The following is a 13,426-nucleotide window of genomic DNA, read 5'->3' on the forward strand; positions in this document are numbered from 1 at the left end:
TCCCTCTAAGTGACATCTGTGCAGCAACTACATGGCTTTCAACAAACGCTTTTTCCAGATACTACAGGGTTAATGTGGCTGCTTCCAATATTATTGAAGCTGTATACAAGCAAGCTGATGTGTCAGCTTTGCCAAAGTAATTTAAAAATGTGATAAACATATTTTCCATCAATTCAAAAGCTATGCTTTTCAAACTTCTAGCTCTGTGTATCTAGAGACTGTAGTGGCTTAATTTGCCTCTGTGAAAAATCACTCTTGAAGAAATGCATTGACAAAACAGTATTTAAGGCTGTCAAAGACAACAAACTAGAGTTGCTCTGCAGACAGACTTGGCTTTGTAATTTATAAAAATACAGTCAAAACAGTAAAATTGTGACATTTTTACAATTTAAAATAACTATTTTCTATTTTAATATATTGTAAAAAGTTTAATATTTTGTTTTTCCTGTGATAGCAATGCATTTTTTTCAGTGACCATTACTCCAGTCCTCACTGTTACATGATCCTTAAGAAATCATTCTAATATTGTGATTTGACTCAATATAAAAGAATCATGGTGATCCCAGACATTTAAAGGTAATGTTAATACAATTAAACTTTTGAAACATATGATAAAACTATTGCAATGTCCACAAGATGGCACTGCAGCATCTTTATTGCAATCTGTTGGAAGATATTTGTGCCTGCATGCCTATTTCAGCATCATATTTTGTGAGCTAAAATTATATTTGTTGGTCACATATGATAGATTCCACAATTTTTAAAATGATATGCCAAAACCAGGAATAACCAACTGAAAAACAGTTCCTGATGTAAGCATCACCATCAATAAACATTCACTGCACTTTCTAAACAAACACATACAACATTCTATAATTTGAGTTCCCTTTCAGTCGGGTAACGTTCGACTTAGTCGATCATATACCGACTGTATGGGATAACGCCTAGTGAGCCCGATCACTCTGATTACTCTTAAGGCGAGACACTACAGGTGAATAGGGTAAATTTTAACTAGCAGATATCACCATGAAACTTTCCCAGTTGATTACCTACATTAAGATGAGAAAAAAAATGTATTACAAGTTTTCTGTAATTTAATGTTTAAATATGCAAATTAGGCAATATCTAATTAAATATGCGCTAATTTGTATATATTTAAAAAAACGAAATCTGAGTATTGGATAAAGCCAGGTTAAAAATAATTCTTTCATTGTGTTCACATATTAGATGGGGAAAAAAATACAGAGGGATTTATGGATATCTACTTTTGTTATCCTGTAAATCAGAATATACTGTCAATAGCCTTAAAAAAAGATTTTTGCCATGTTTTTTGGAATAAAATGTTATATAAATCAGGCTAGGAATAATATATTTACAAATCCCTCTGTAAATGTCTTCATAATATAACTAGGTACAAGACTGGAAAGTTTGGTGTATATAGGTGCTCCTGAAGTGGAGATTTCGGACTTTGAGTATGAGAGAAAGGTCATTTTGAGAAAACGGGCTTTAAAGATTTATCATCAGCCAATGAGATTGCGCATTCAGCCCTTTTACTTTCACGATTGGTTGCTGATAAAAAGGAAATGACCATATTTGGATCCGACAGCATTGTACAGTGAAGAGAGAGCTTTCTAACGGTGCGTGTGATGATAGAGAGCAGACAGAGATCACGGATCGGCGGGATGATTTACAACGCCAACTTTGATTGAATTTATGAGAAATCTACAGACGCAAACAGACAAAGTGTAGTAAAATAAAGACCTAAATGTGTATTTTGGACTTTTTTTCACCACAGTCTGAAAGAAGACATGTTATTGAAGACAAATATCCCAAAATCTCAAAACTGACCAGTAAAAAAAAAAACGATGTTTTTGCCTGCCGTGTCTCGCCTTAAAATCAAGCCAACAAGCTTTGGCAGGTGCGTAATCAACACCCCGCCTTACCCTATGGGTATTAACACGGAAGTGGATGCACCTACCAGTTGTCTTTCGCTTTCGGAGCTGATCGGTTCATTCTGATGGTCTCTGATCGAGCGACTATACAACGAGTGTGCCGGTGTTCTTCTGGGAGACTCTCCTGGTGTCGGTGTTTACATCAGTTGCAGCGGTGGTCGCGAGCTACGGAAGCTCTCTTCAGCTGTTTTCACAGCATTTTCTTCTTAGTAAGAGTGTTTTGTTGATGCGGTTGAGAGCGGAAGTAGTGAGTGCTTCACTTTCGAGTGTTGCCGCGGTTGTTCCCCTGTGTGCTCCGGCACTGGTGACGGGTCCCATTTCTAAAAGAGCAAACACGGTTGTGATTTGTGTGTCTTTTTCAAGATGCCATTTCATCCGTGCGTTTCTGGGTGCGGTCGGTCTCTGTCGTCCTCTGACGGCCACGAGAGCTGCGTCACGTGCCTGGGCATTCAGCATGCTGAAGCGGCTCTTGTGGATGATTCATGTCCTCATTGCGGGGATATGATCATCTCGGTGCTAAGATCGAGACTCGCTTCCGTTAAACGCGGAAGTGTAGTCCCCGTGCCTTTGCCCCGTTCTAGAGTGCACCCTGGGTTACCCTCCCAGGGGAAACCAGGAATGCCGCAGGGTACGGGTGATCTGAGAGTTACGGTGAGGGGTAATCCGCCCGGCGTGGCCCCGTGGATCCCTCCCGTTTCTCAGGCATCGCAGCCGGGGGAAGCTCAGCAGGAATGCGCCGGTACCTCTGTGATGGACCGACCGGACATTTCTTTTGGGGCGACTCTGGACGATGGGATGTCCATCGCAGCATCAGAGGGGGAGCTTGATTTGACGGAGGAAGACTCTGTGCCGTTGCCCTTCTCCGGGAGGGTGGCAATGCTGATGTTGGATCCTGAGATGACGGCTATGCTCAAGAAGGCCGCCGAGGCGGTCGGGCTTGTGTGGAATACTCCACCGCGTCCCGAACCGTCTCGGTTGGATGATTGGTTTCTTGGAGCGGGCCGGTCTGGTTCTCAGCCCGCCGCTCCGGTACCTTTCTTTCCTGAAGTGCATGAGGCGCTCACTAGGTTGTGGAAGGCACCTTTCTCTGCCAGAAACAGGCTTGGTAGCTCCTCCTCCCTCATTACCCTCGATGGAGGTGCGGATAAGGGTTACGAGGCGATCCCCCCAGTGGAGCGGTCTGTTGCGATGCAACTGTGTCCAGCAACCGCTAGTCAAGTCAAGTCAAGTCATCTTCATTTATATAGCGCTTTTAACAATGTAGATTGTTTCAAAGCAGCTTTACAGAGATAAACGTATAATTTAAGGTAACAGAGATTGTTTTGGCTTTATAGCGGTTCTTTAATAAAGTTATTTTCCAGCTAAAGTTAGTTTTGATTGATTCGCTTCCGTCGCAACGATCATTAGTTATTAAATTAGGGGCCGCTAAGACGACACCATTCTCTCTACACAGACTTTAAACGCGAACTTGTGAGAAACGCTGATGGCGTTCACATGCGCATTAAGAATTGGTACTATAGTTATGTGCGTTTGAATATATGTGCGCAGGTTTTTAATTCCCTACAAACCAAGCTTAAACAAAGTACTGGTCTTTCCTTATACATTTTGATACAGAATTTTTTTTTATTTTGTCACTTCGGGGTAGGTACGCGAAACGAATTTTCCCGACAACACTTTATCTGTAGAGTGGTAAAGGAATCCTCCATAGGGAGAGACTAGTTGGCACTTCAGCACTGCGTTGTCCAGGCAAAGGTCCTTCGTCAGATCTGAATACGGCCTGGATCCGGCAGGCTGCGGGAAAACCTCGGGATAAACAAAGACACTAAAATTAGCGTAGATGCCATTCTTCTTATGATGTAACAAGTACATCAGGATTTATGGGAAGTGTTCCCGGTTCCGGCTGACCTAATCTATGCATCCTAACATTAAATTATAATGTCTATAATGTATTATGTGAATGCTAGGTCAAAGAGATGTGTCTTTAATCTAGCTTTGAACTGACAGAGTGTGTCTGCTTCCCGGACAATGGTAGGAAGACTGTTCCAAAGTTTTGGTGCTAAATAGGAAAAGGATCTACCGCCAGCAGTCGATTTTGATATTCTAGGTATTATTAACTGGCCGGAATTTTGAGATCGCAATAGACGTGAAGGACTATAATGCATTAAGAGCTCGCTCAAGTACTGCGGAGCTAAACCATTTAGTGCTTTGTAAGTAATCAGCAATATTTTAAAATGTATGCGATGTTTAATAGGCAGCCAATGCAGTGTTGACAGAACCGGGCTAATATGGTCATACTTCCTGATTCTGGTAAGAACTTGAGCTGCTGCGTTTTGAACTAGCTGTAGTTTGTTTATTAAGCGTGCAGGGCAACCACCCAGTAGAGAATTACAATAATCTAGCCTTGATGTCATGAACGCATTAACTAATTGTTCTGCATTTGTCAATGAGAGCATATGGCGTAATTTAGATATATTTTTAAGATGGAAAAATGCGGTTTTACAGATACTAGACACGTAACTTTCAAATGAAAGATTGGTATCAAAGAGCACACCCAGGTTCCTAACCGACGACGAAGACATAACAGAGCAGCCATCAAGTGTTCTGAACAGTATTCTAGGTTATTACGTGTGGAAGTTTTTTGTCCAATAATTAGAATCTCTGTTTTTTCAGAATTTAGAAGTAGGAAATTACTAGTCATCCAATTGTTTTTATTTTTTATTTATTTTTATTTTATATCAGCTATGCATTCCGTTAACTTTGTGAATTGGTAAGTTTCGTTAGGTTTTGAAGAAATATACAGCTGAGTGTCGCCAGCATAACAGTGAAAACTAATGCCTGTGGGCAGGCCGCATCTTCGCTGCATGCCATGGCATTGCTTCAGGTCCACCAGGACCAGGCACTCATGGACATGCACGAGAGTAGTGCAGAGTTCATGGGTGAGCTCTGCACTGCAACCGATTTGGCCCTCCGGGGTACAAAGGTTGCAGCTCGCGCGATCAGTCTGGCGATGTCCACCTTGGTGGTCCAGGAGCGCCATCCCTGGCTCAACCTGGCGGATATGAGGGAAGCGGACAAGGTTCGGTTCCTGGACTACCCCATTTCCCAGGTTGGGTTATTCGGCGACGCGGTGGAGAACTTCGCCCAACAGTTCTCCACTGTACAGAAGCAGACGGAGGCCATCCGGCACATCCTTCCCCGACGGCCTGCTGCTGCCTCCACCCGGCCGTCGGGGGTAGATCCTCCGCCTGCCCGTCGCCGAGGGCATCCCCCTGCGTCCGCCTCTTCTCCCGCTGAGCACGTGCGGCAGCCTTCACCCGGGGCTCAGCGTGGATCCAGACACAGGCGTAGCGCCCCGCCCACCTCAGGTGCTGCCAAGCCAGGTGGTAAGCACAAGCGCAAGTGCTAGTGAGGTGGGCCGCCCAGGGATGGGATTTTGTTCTTGGAGATGGTACCGGTTCACTCCCTCCCCTCGGTGGAGGACCGGGGGGAGTCTTTGTTAGTGTATGTCTGTTCCGCCACTGGCTCCCCGTAAAAGCGGGGCCAGTGGTACCTACATCTTTATCCCTGAGCATTAGCAGAGGTGAGCTGTAGGTGTGCAACCCAGGAGCCTGACACCAACAGTCACGTCTGTATCACCAGCCCTCATTATGGCAATTCGGTATCGGTTGGGCGTCTCACGCTATTTTGAGATCCTCTGAAACAGGGGAAACGGGTAAGTGCACTTACATGTGCACATGAGGTCGCCTACAGGCCTTACGAGTAGAGTCCCTGTTTACTGAAGTTGTGGTTGATGGTATCTGGAATTCTGTTGATTCACCGGTATGGCGCCGTGAGGTGTTCCTGGCTGTTTCAGCTTTTTTCCTTATGCTAGAGACTCAGCTTCATTAGTTAGCAGTAATGCATTCGAGGACCCGCTCATGCCTTCTTACGCACTCTGCTGCTAACTAAGGAGGCAGACCTGGTCTTTGGCCGCCTACGGGCTCTCTGAAGCTAGGTTTCTGCCTCTGAACTGTTGCCTCATTCTGAGTAGGTTTGGTACGCTGAGCCTTTTGGGGTGGTCAGTTGTAGCGCTGAAAGGTGTTCCTGATCGTCTCGATTGGTTAGTGTATTTTTGACTCGGCTAAGGCGATTCAGTTCGTCTGGCACCCGTTCGGTCTGGTGCTGCCTGTGTCACTATGTGTGCAGGTAGTACCGTGACGAGTGTGGTCATCGCTTCCCACTGGTGAGGGTTGCGGTGAGGCCATTCCTCCAGCCGATATGGAAACGGGTCTCTATGAGATCCGTTTCTGTAATACTTGGGTTACAGTGAGTTCATTGGGATCTGTGTTTACTGTTCGGGCCTTTTTTGGGAGATTACAAGCCCCCGTTCAGTTTTCACACAGCAGGTAAAACTGTGGTCCTTCAGTGGTTGCAACGAAGGACCTGCTGGATCAGTACTTTGGGCTCCACTCTTCCGCGAGACATGGGTCATCCCGTGCCTGGCGTCTGGGGTGGAGGTCTCGGTACGGGTCCTTACCTTTCTTAGACTGGAGGTGAACTTGGTTTACATGTTCCTCAGGGGACATGTCCGGTCAGTGTTGGGGTAAGAAAGGGTCCCACTGATTAATTTCAGAGGCTCCCGGGGCATGTGTGAGATGCAGCCATCCTGGATGGTTTCCTCCATGTGTTGACCGTGTGCTACCAAACCCTTAGCCGTGTACAGGTCTTGGTTTTCGAGTCAGTGACTCTAGACCAGATCTGGGGACATGAGCGCAGGGGCCATGTATAACGGGCATGTAGTCAGTTAAGTTGGGCGTGTCAGACTACATTGGCGTCTTTTCGCCTAGAGTTTCAGCGAGGATAATTCAAGGGCTTCCTCGCTGGTCCAAACTCGCCTGCCACTACCTCCTGGGGTACCAGATGGGGCTGAAGCTGGGTACGCTTCTCCACAGTAGAACTCTGGCCTGCTCAATCATGCCGCCTCAGAGTCACTCAGAGATGGGCATCGATGGCACCCGCACTGAGCCCTAAATGGCAGCTTGGTTGTGGTGGTTCAGTATCTACCTCTGAAAGAGCTATGGATACTAATACTTCTGCGTGAGCCCCCTCCATACTGGAGGCCTGCTTGTGATCCGAAGTAGAACTGGTTCGTTGGCGTTCTTAGAAATAAGAACCCCTGAGATGTTCGGTCATTTTGTCACTTCCCTCCTGCACTAGAATTGTGGGGTGCGGCTTCCGTTCCACCTTTCTGGGTGACGATGTTCTCATGGGCACGTCACGGTGCGGCTTCTGAGGGGGGTACAATTTGATCGTCTGGTTCCTGAGCAATGCAAGGGATCATCCTTCTTGCATAGCTCTTACCTTCTCGGAGACTTCTCCAGTGTCATGCACTCGAAGCGGTCCCCTGAGTAGTCAGGTAGCGAGTTAAAAACCTGTTTTAAGTAACAGTTCTCCTATTGTGTTTTACTCCTCAGAAGGTGGGAACTTGCATCATTTCAGTTGACGAAGTGTGCCTGGATTCGGGCTACTCCTGCAGGGGACCCTGGCCTGGATATATGCTAAGGCTCCTATCTCTCCTGTAATGGGAATAGATAGTGAGCCTGCGAGCGCTGCCTTGGAGGAGGCAGACCCAGCCCTGACTTTTCAGGACATTACAATAATGTGTACTGAACTCACGGCTTAGTATGCTCCTTCATTGAAGTCAGCCTCACTTAGCCTGAGTTTAGTGTCGGCTTGCTACGCCATTCCCCTCCTTGGACTGGATAAGTGCGTAAATTTACTCTGGTGAGTTCTACGGAACCCTATTGAGTTCCTCCAAGCCCCTTGTCGGAAGTAGATGTGGCGGAGCGTCTGATACTAGTCCTATCACTTGTATGCTTGTGAAACTTGTGCTAGGTGGGGCCCATACATTGTGATGTTTTTTCACAAAAAAAACCTTCTGCGGCTGGAGCCACCTCAATGACATCCCATATGTTATACTACCCGCTTAGGTGCCTGGTCCTTAAGTGTTTTCCACATGTTACTCTCATGTAGATGTGGCTTCGCAGCGTAGACCTCTCCTTCAAGGTACGCTTTCCCAGTGGTCCTGTGGAACAGCAGTGACTTCCTGACCTAAGCTCGACCGTCCGCCATGCGGAGGCTCTTGCAGCTTTGTGTTTAGGCACTGGAAGGTGGCAGTAGTAGTGGCGTGTTAGAGGATCCCATACAGTCGGTATACAATTGACTAAGTCAAACGTTACCCTACTGAAAGGGAACGTCTCGGTTACCAATGTAACCCTCGTTCCCTGAAGGAGGGAACGGAGACTTAGTCCCCTTGCCACTTCTACTGGACCACCGCTGACTGGGGCACGATCTGCTCCTCAGCGAAAAACAACTGGTAGGTGCATCCACTTCCGTGTTTATACCCGTAGGGTAAGGCGGGGCGTTGATTACGCACCTGCCAAAGCTTGTTGGCTTGATTTTAAGAGTAATCAGAGTGATCAGGCTCACTAGGCGTTATCCCATACAGTCGGCATACGATCGACTAAGTCCCCGTTTCCTCCTTCAGGGAATGAGGCGTTACTTTGGTAACTGAGACATTATATAATTTTTCCAGTTTCTTTGTCCTCTTGTCTTATATTAATTAAAAAAACTGAAAAAATTTGAAAAATCAGAAATTTCACAGACCTGTCTCTCTCTGATGGTCATCTGTGTCCAACATAGGCTTACCCACTTTAGAAACAGGTTGTGGAGGCAGGGGCTAAAAAACAGAATGGACAACTTTTAAAGAGACATAACTTGTGATTGATATAAGATGTTGTTTAGTTACTTTATTTTATCATCCTTAGTAATGAAAAACCTTACTAAACATTACTTAAACAAGCTATGTCAGGTTATTTTGTCTGACATAATTAATTCCATAGTGCAATATCCCCTTTAGACTCCATATCCCCTTTGCATCCATTGGAATGGAAATCACTTTGTGTGTGTGTGTGTGTGTGTGTGTGTTTGTGTTTAAACCAATAAAACGTTATGCTTTTATAATATGAGTAATGCCTGGTCACTATTGGTCCCTGATCAACCAATCACAATGAAGATTTTTATCTCTATTTTTTTTTTTTTGGGATGCCCATCCTGAGGTAACTAGAGACTACATCAGCTCCAGTTTGGATCCAGCCTATTATGAAGACTTCAGATGCCCAACACCTGTGTAGATACAACGCCAACTCCTGTGAAGACTTCAGATGACGCAAACTCTGAATTTACATGCACCAATGCTATATTTTCTATATGTCATAATCATTTGTTAACAAACAAGTATTCATTACTTCAATGAGCTCATTGTATCTGCATTAAAGGAGAAGTTCACTTTCAAAAAAACTTTTGCTGATAATTTACTCACCCCCATGTCATCCAAGATGTCCATGTCTTTCTTTCTTCAGTCGCAAAGAAATTAAGGTTTTTGATGAAAACATTCCAGGATTTCCCCCCATGTAATGGATTCTATTGGGACCCAAACGGTAGAAGGTCCAAATGACAGTTTAAGTGCAGCTTCAAAGGGCTTTAAACGATACCAGATGATGAATAAGGGTCTTATCTAGCGAAACGATCGGTCATTTCCAAAATAAATAAAAAAGTTTAAGTTTTATAAGCACAAACGCTCGCCTTGCTCTGTTCTGTGATGCGCGTTCGTGACGTCACGTAATACGCAATTACGTTGAAAAGGTCACGCTTGAAAAATTTCTGTCCTGAAGAAAATGTTCTTTTTGGCTTTTTAATATTAAAACACCCAGGATACGCACACGAAATGGGCATTTTAAACGATAAACTGACACAAATACATTTGAAAATGTGTATATGGTCCTCCTCCTGAACATTTGTAAACACGTCAAGCGTGACCTTTTCAACGTAATTGCGTATTACGTGACGTCACGAACGCGCATCACAGAACAGAGCAAGGCGAGCGTTTGTGCTTATAAAACTTAAACTTTTTTATTTATTTTGGAAATGACCGATCGTTTCGCTAGATAAGACCCTTATTCATCGTCTGGTATCGTTTAAAGCCCTTTGAAGCTGCACTTAAACTGTCATTTGGACCTTCTACCGTTTGGGTCCCAATAGAATCCATTACATGGGGGGAAATCCTGGAATGTTTTCATCAAAAACCTTAATTTCTTTGCGACTGAAGAAAGAAAGACATGGACATCTTGGATGACATGGGGGTGAGTAAATTATCAGCAAAAGTTTTTTTGAAAGTGAACTTCTCCTTTAACACAAGAAGTGCCAGAATTCCATAACTACTAGAACTGCCGCAAGCGGTCATTTTGACCGCTAGATTCCAAACTCTATATCTTTAATGATAAATACCCAATTGAGAGATTAATGCATTTATTGTATTAGGATATCTTTTAAAAACAAAACAACACCAAACTGTACATTTAAACAAGTTTAATTATACATTTATAAATAAATAGGCTAATATCCGTAGATGTCCTGAACAAAGTGACGGAGTAGCCTATGTTTTCATGTTTCCACTGTTCAATCGCGCCCGCGCCTTACACACACACACACCATATTCCAGCATTGCAATCTTGACATTGCAGCCTGTTCATTATAGCCATAATAAAATATAATAATAAAATATTCAACCTAACATATAAAAATTCCACTGCTCAGTTTATATAGTCAGTAGCCTAGTACAATTCGTACCATTTTGCGCATGTGAAGAAGATGATTTTTTCTGTCGATATTGGAACGTGAGTGAAGTACAAAGCCTATAATAAAGAATAGTTTACCATCCAAATACATCGCAAATGTTGAAACATTTTGATTCTAATTAGAGAGTTACGTGAGCTTAATGCAGCTTACTTTCACTTTCGCTTATAAAGTATTTCATTTTAGCTTGTTTATAGTTATTTTTTCATTCTTGTTCTGATCTGAATATCATTACATTTAAATGATTTGTTGTGGAATATGTTTTGTGTATTTTTCACCACATTTTATGGTTGTGTATATTGGTATATGTATAATAATACCGCGAAATTCAGTGCGGTCAATATGACCGTCTATGGCCGAAATAGGTAAATATGTTCATTTGTTTTTTTGCCTTGTGTAATTTATATGAAAAACATTTTAAATGAAAATACAGACACTTTTAGGAAAAGTCAGGTACCAGCAGGATTTTATTTATTTTTTCAACAAAGTTATTGCAGATATAAAATTCTAAACGGTCAAAATGACCGCCATGGCACTTCTAGTGTTAAATTACAAAAAAAAAAAAAAAAAAAAAACCTTTTTAGCTAAATTATGTTTTATTAACAAAGTTCAGGAGGAGCACGTTCAGATAATTAACACAAGTGGAGAGCACTCAGCAATCAATGGTGAGAGGTGTATATATACATTCAGCAGTCTCACCTCAATCCATTGACAGTTTTGCAGCATCCTCCCACCACCCCTTCTCCACGCTTCTAGTCCTAAACACTTACATGGGGGGGAGTACTCTGGGTTCGGGCCGAACTCCGAGCTCGGAGCTCTCCCCCCGGACAGCACGCCAAATACGCATTAAACTTTATCCCCTCAAATTGTATGTAAGTGTGAACTCGTGAACTGTGATTTTGTATATGTACATTTCTGAAATACATAACTTAGACAGTTACCTCTGATAACAGAACACTCTAAATTGTAATATGGACTCATGCAGTTTCTGTAAAGCTGCTTTGAAATTATGTTTTTTGTGAAAAGCGCTATACAAATAAACGTGAATTGAATCGAATTGAATTGAAAGATATGTTCAGTGATTTAAGGTTCTTGCACAGTGAGCCCGAAATTCTCATCTGAAATTTTCCGCAGGGCTCTGGCCTCTGGGTTCTGGGCTCTGGGCTCAGAATTTGGCCCGAACCCAGAGTATCCCAGTAAGAAACTGACTGCCATGGACCAGTAAGGTTGGGGACTGCTTCATGGTGGCCTGATTAGGCCAACCGCCTGGCAGCTAGGTCTAGCTGGGAAAAATTACCCACTCTGTTGGGGGTTTGCCTTCTGGGAGGCCTAAACAGCCAACCATACAGTGGCAAATCTTATTTGGCTGATCATGATCGGGGTTCACCTCCAGAGAGGCCCACTGAAGCCAATTGTCTGATTGACCAGTGAATTTAACAGCCAAGGACCCTATCTGCTGGCTGTGTACCCCGTTACTCGAAAACTCATGAGAGGGCCTAAATATAAATAGCAATACAATTAAATAGCATAGATTTACATTTACATTTACTTTTATTCATTTAGCAGACGCTTTTATCCAAAGCGACTTACAAATGAGAACAATAGAAGCAGCTAAACTAACAGTAGGACAACAATATGCAAGTGCTATGACCCTTCTCAGTTTAATTGTTAATTTAAAAAAAATTATTTTAGAATAGAAAAGAAGAGAAAGTGTTAGTATTACTGGATCAAGTGCTGTCGAAAAAGAAGTGTCTTCAGCCGTTTCTTGAAAGTGGCTATGGACTCAGCAGCTCTGGTTGAGTTAGGCAGATCATTCCACCAGCAGGGAACAGGGCATAGATGGTAATTGAATGCTTTCAGTGCATACAGTTCGACACTCAGAGGGGCTCAGTACCAAAGTCCTGATGTATAAGTGCCAGTTGTTGCAGACGGTCTGTGAAAGTGACTAGCAGCATTTAGTGTCCGAATTGCAGAGGGGTAAAAACTGTTTTTAAGTCTATTTGTTCGGGATTTGATGGACATGAAACATTTGCCAGAAGGCAACCGTGCAAACAAATGATGTCTGGGATGTGAGGGGTCTCTTAGAATGTTGGCAGACCTGGTGAGGCAGCGGGAACTGAAGATGTCCTGCAGGGAGCACAGAGTGCAGCCGATGATTTTTTGGGTGGTGTTAATGACCCTCTGGAGGGCCCTCCTATCCGCTGCTGAGCAGCTGGCATACCAGGTGGATATGCAGTAGGCCAGCACGCTTTCAATAGAGCAGCGGTAGAAGCACACCAGCAGCTTCTTCTCCAGATGTTTTTTTCTGAGGATTCTTAGGAAGTGGAGTCGCTGCTGGGCCTTCTTGACCATGTGATGGGTACTGGTGGTCCAAGAGAAGTCCTCTGTGATATCTGTGCCTAGGAACTTGAAGACAGAAACCCTTTTCACACATTCCCCATTAACCCTCTGGGGTCTGAGGTGTTTTCTAGGCCCTGGAGTTGTTCTGACATGCTCTGACATTTGTGTTTGTTTCTGTTACTTGTGACATTTTCATGGCTAAAGTCAGATAACACTGTATTCAGCACAAACTCTGCTACAATAATATGTCAGCAGCATGTATGTAAAAGTTTGTAGTTTTGAGATAATGACATTTATGTGTGGTTTGTTAAAAAATAAAAAAAAATTGTCACTGAAATAAGGTCATGAAACCCATACTGATTATTTCCTCACAAGACTTTTGAAAATTGTATCACATGTATCATAAATATTGATGTGTTTCATACCTGAGAAAGACAAACACCCTCCCATAATGGCCCTAT

General features: G+C 43.5%; 1 protein-coding gene across 1 annotated transcript in view; it reads right to left on the reverse strand.

Annotated features, from left to right (window-relative positions):
* col18a1b (collagen type XVIII alpha 1 chain b) overlaps positions 1-13,426 on the reverse strand; it is a 93,915-nt gene that overhangs the window by 44,160 nt on the left and 36,329 nt on the right. The window contains exon 5 of the mRNA XM_084426262.1: positions 8,598-8,670. Coding sequence (XP_084282388.1) covers positions 8,598-8,670 — 73 coding nt within the window. The remainder of the gene's footprint in view (positions 1-8,597; positions 8,671-13,426) is intronic.

Source organism: Rutilus rutilus (assembly GCF_951802725.1).
Source record: "Rutilus rutilus genome assembly, chromosome: 12".
Classification (NCBI taxonomy): domain Eukaryota; kingdom Metazoa; phylum Chordata; class Actinopteri; order Cypriniformes; family Leuciscidae; genus Rutilus; species Rutilus rutilus.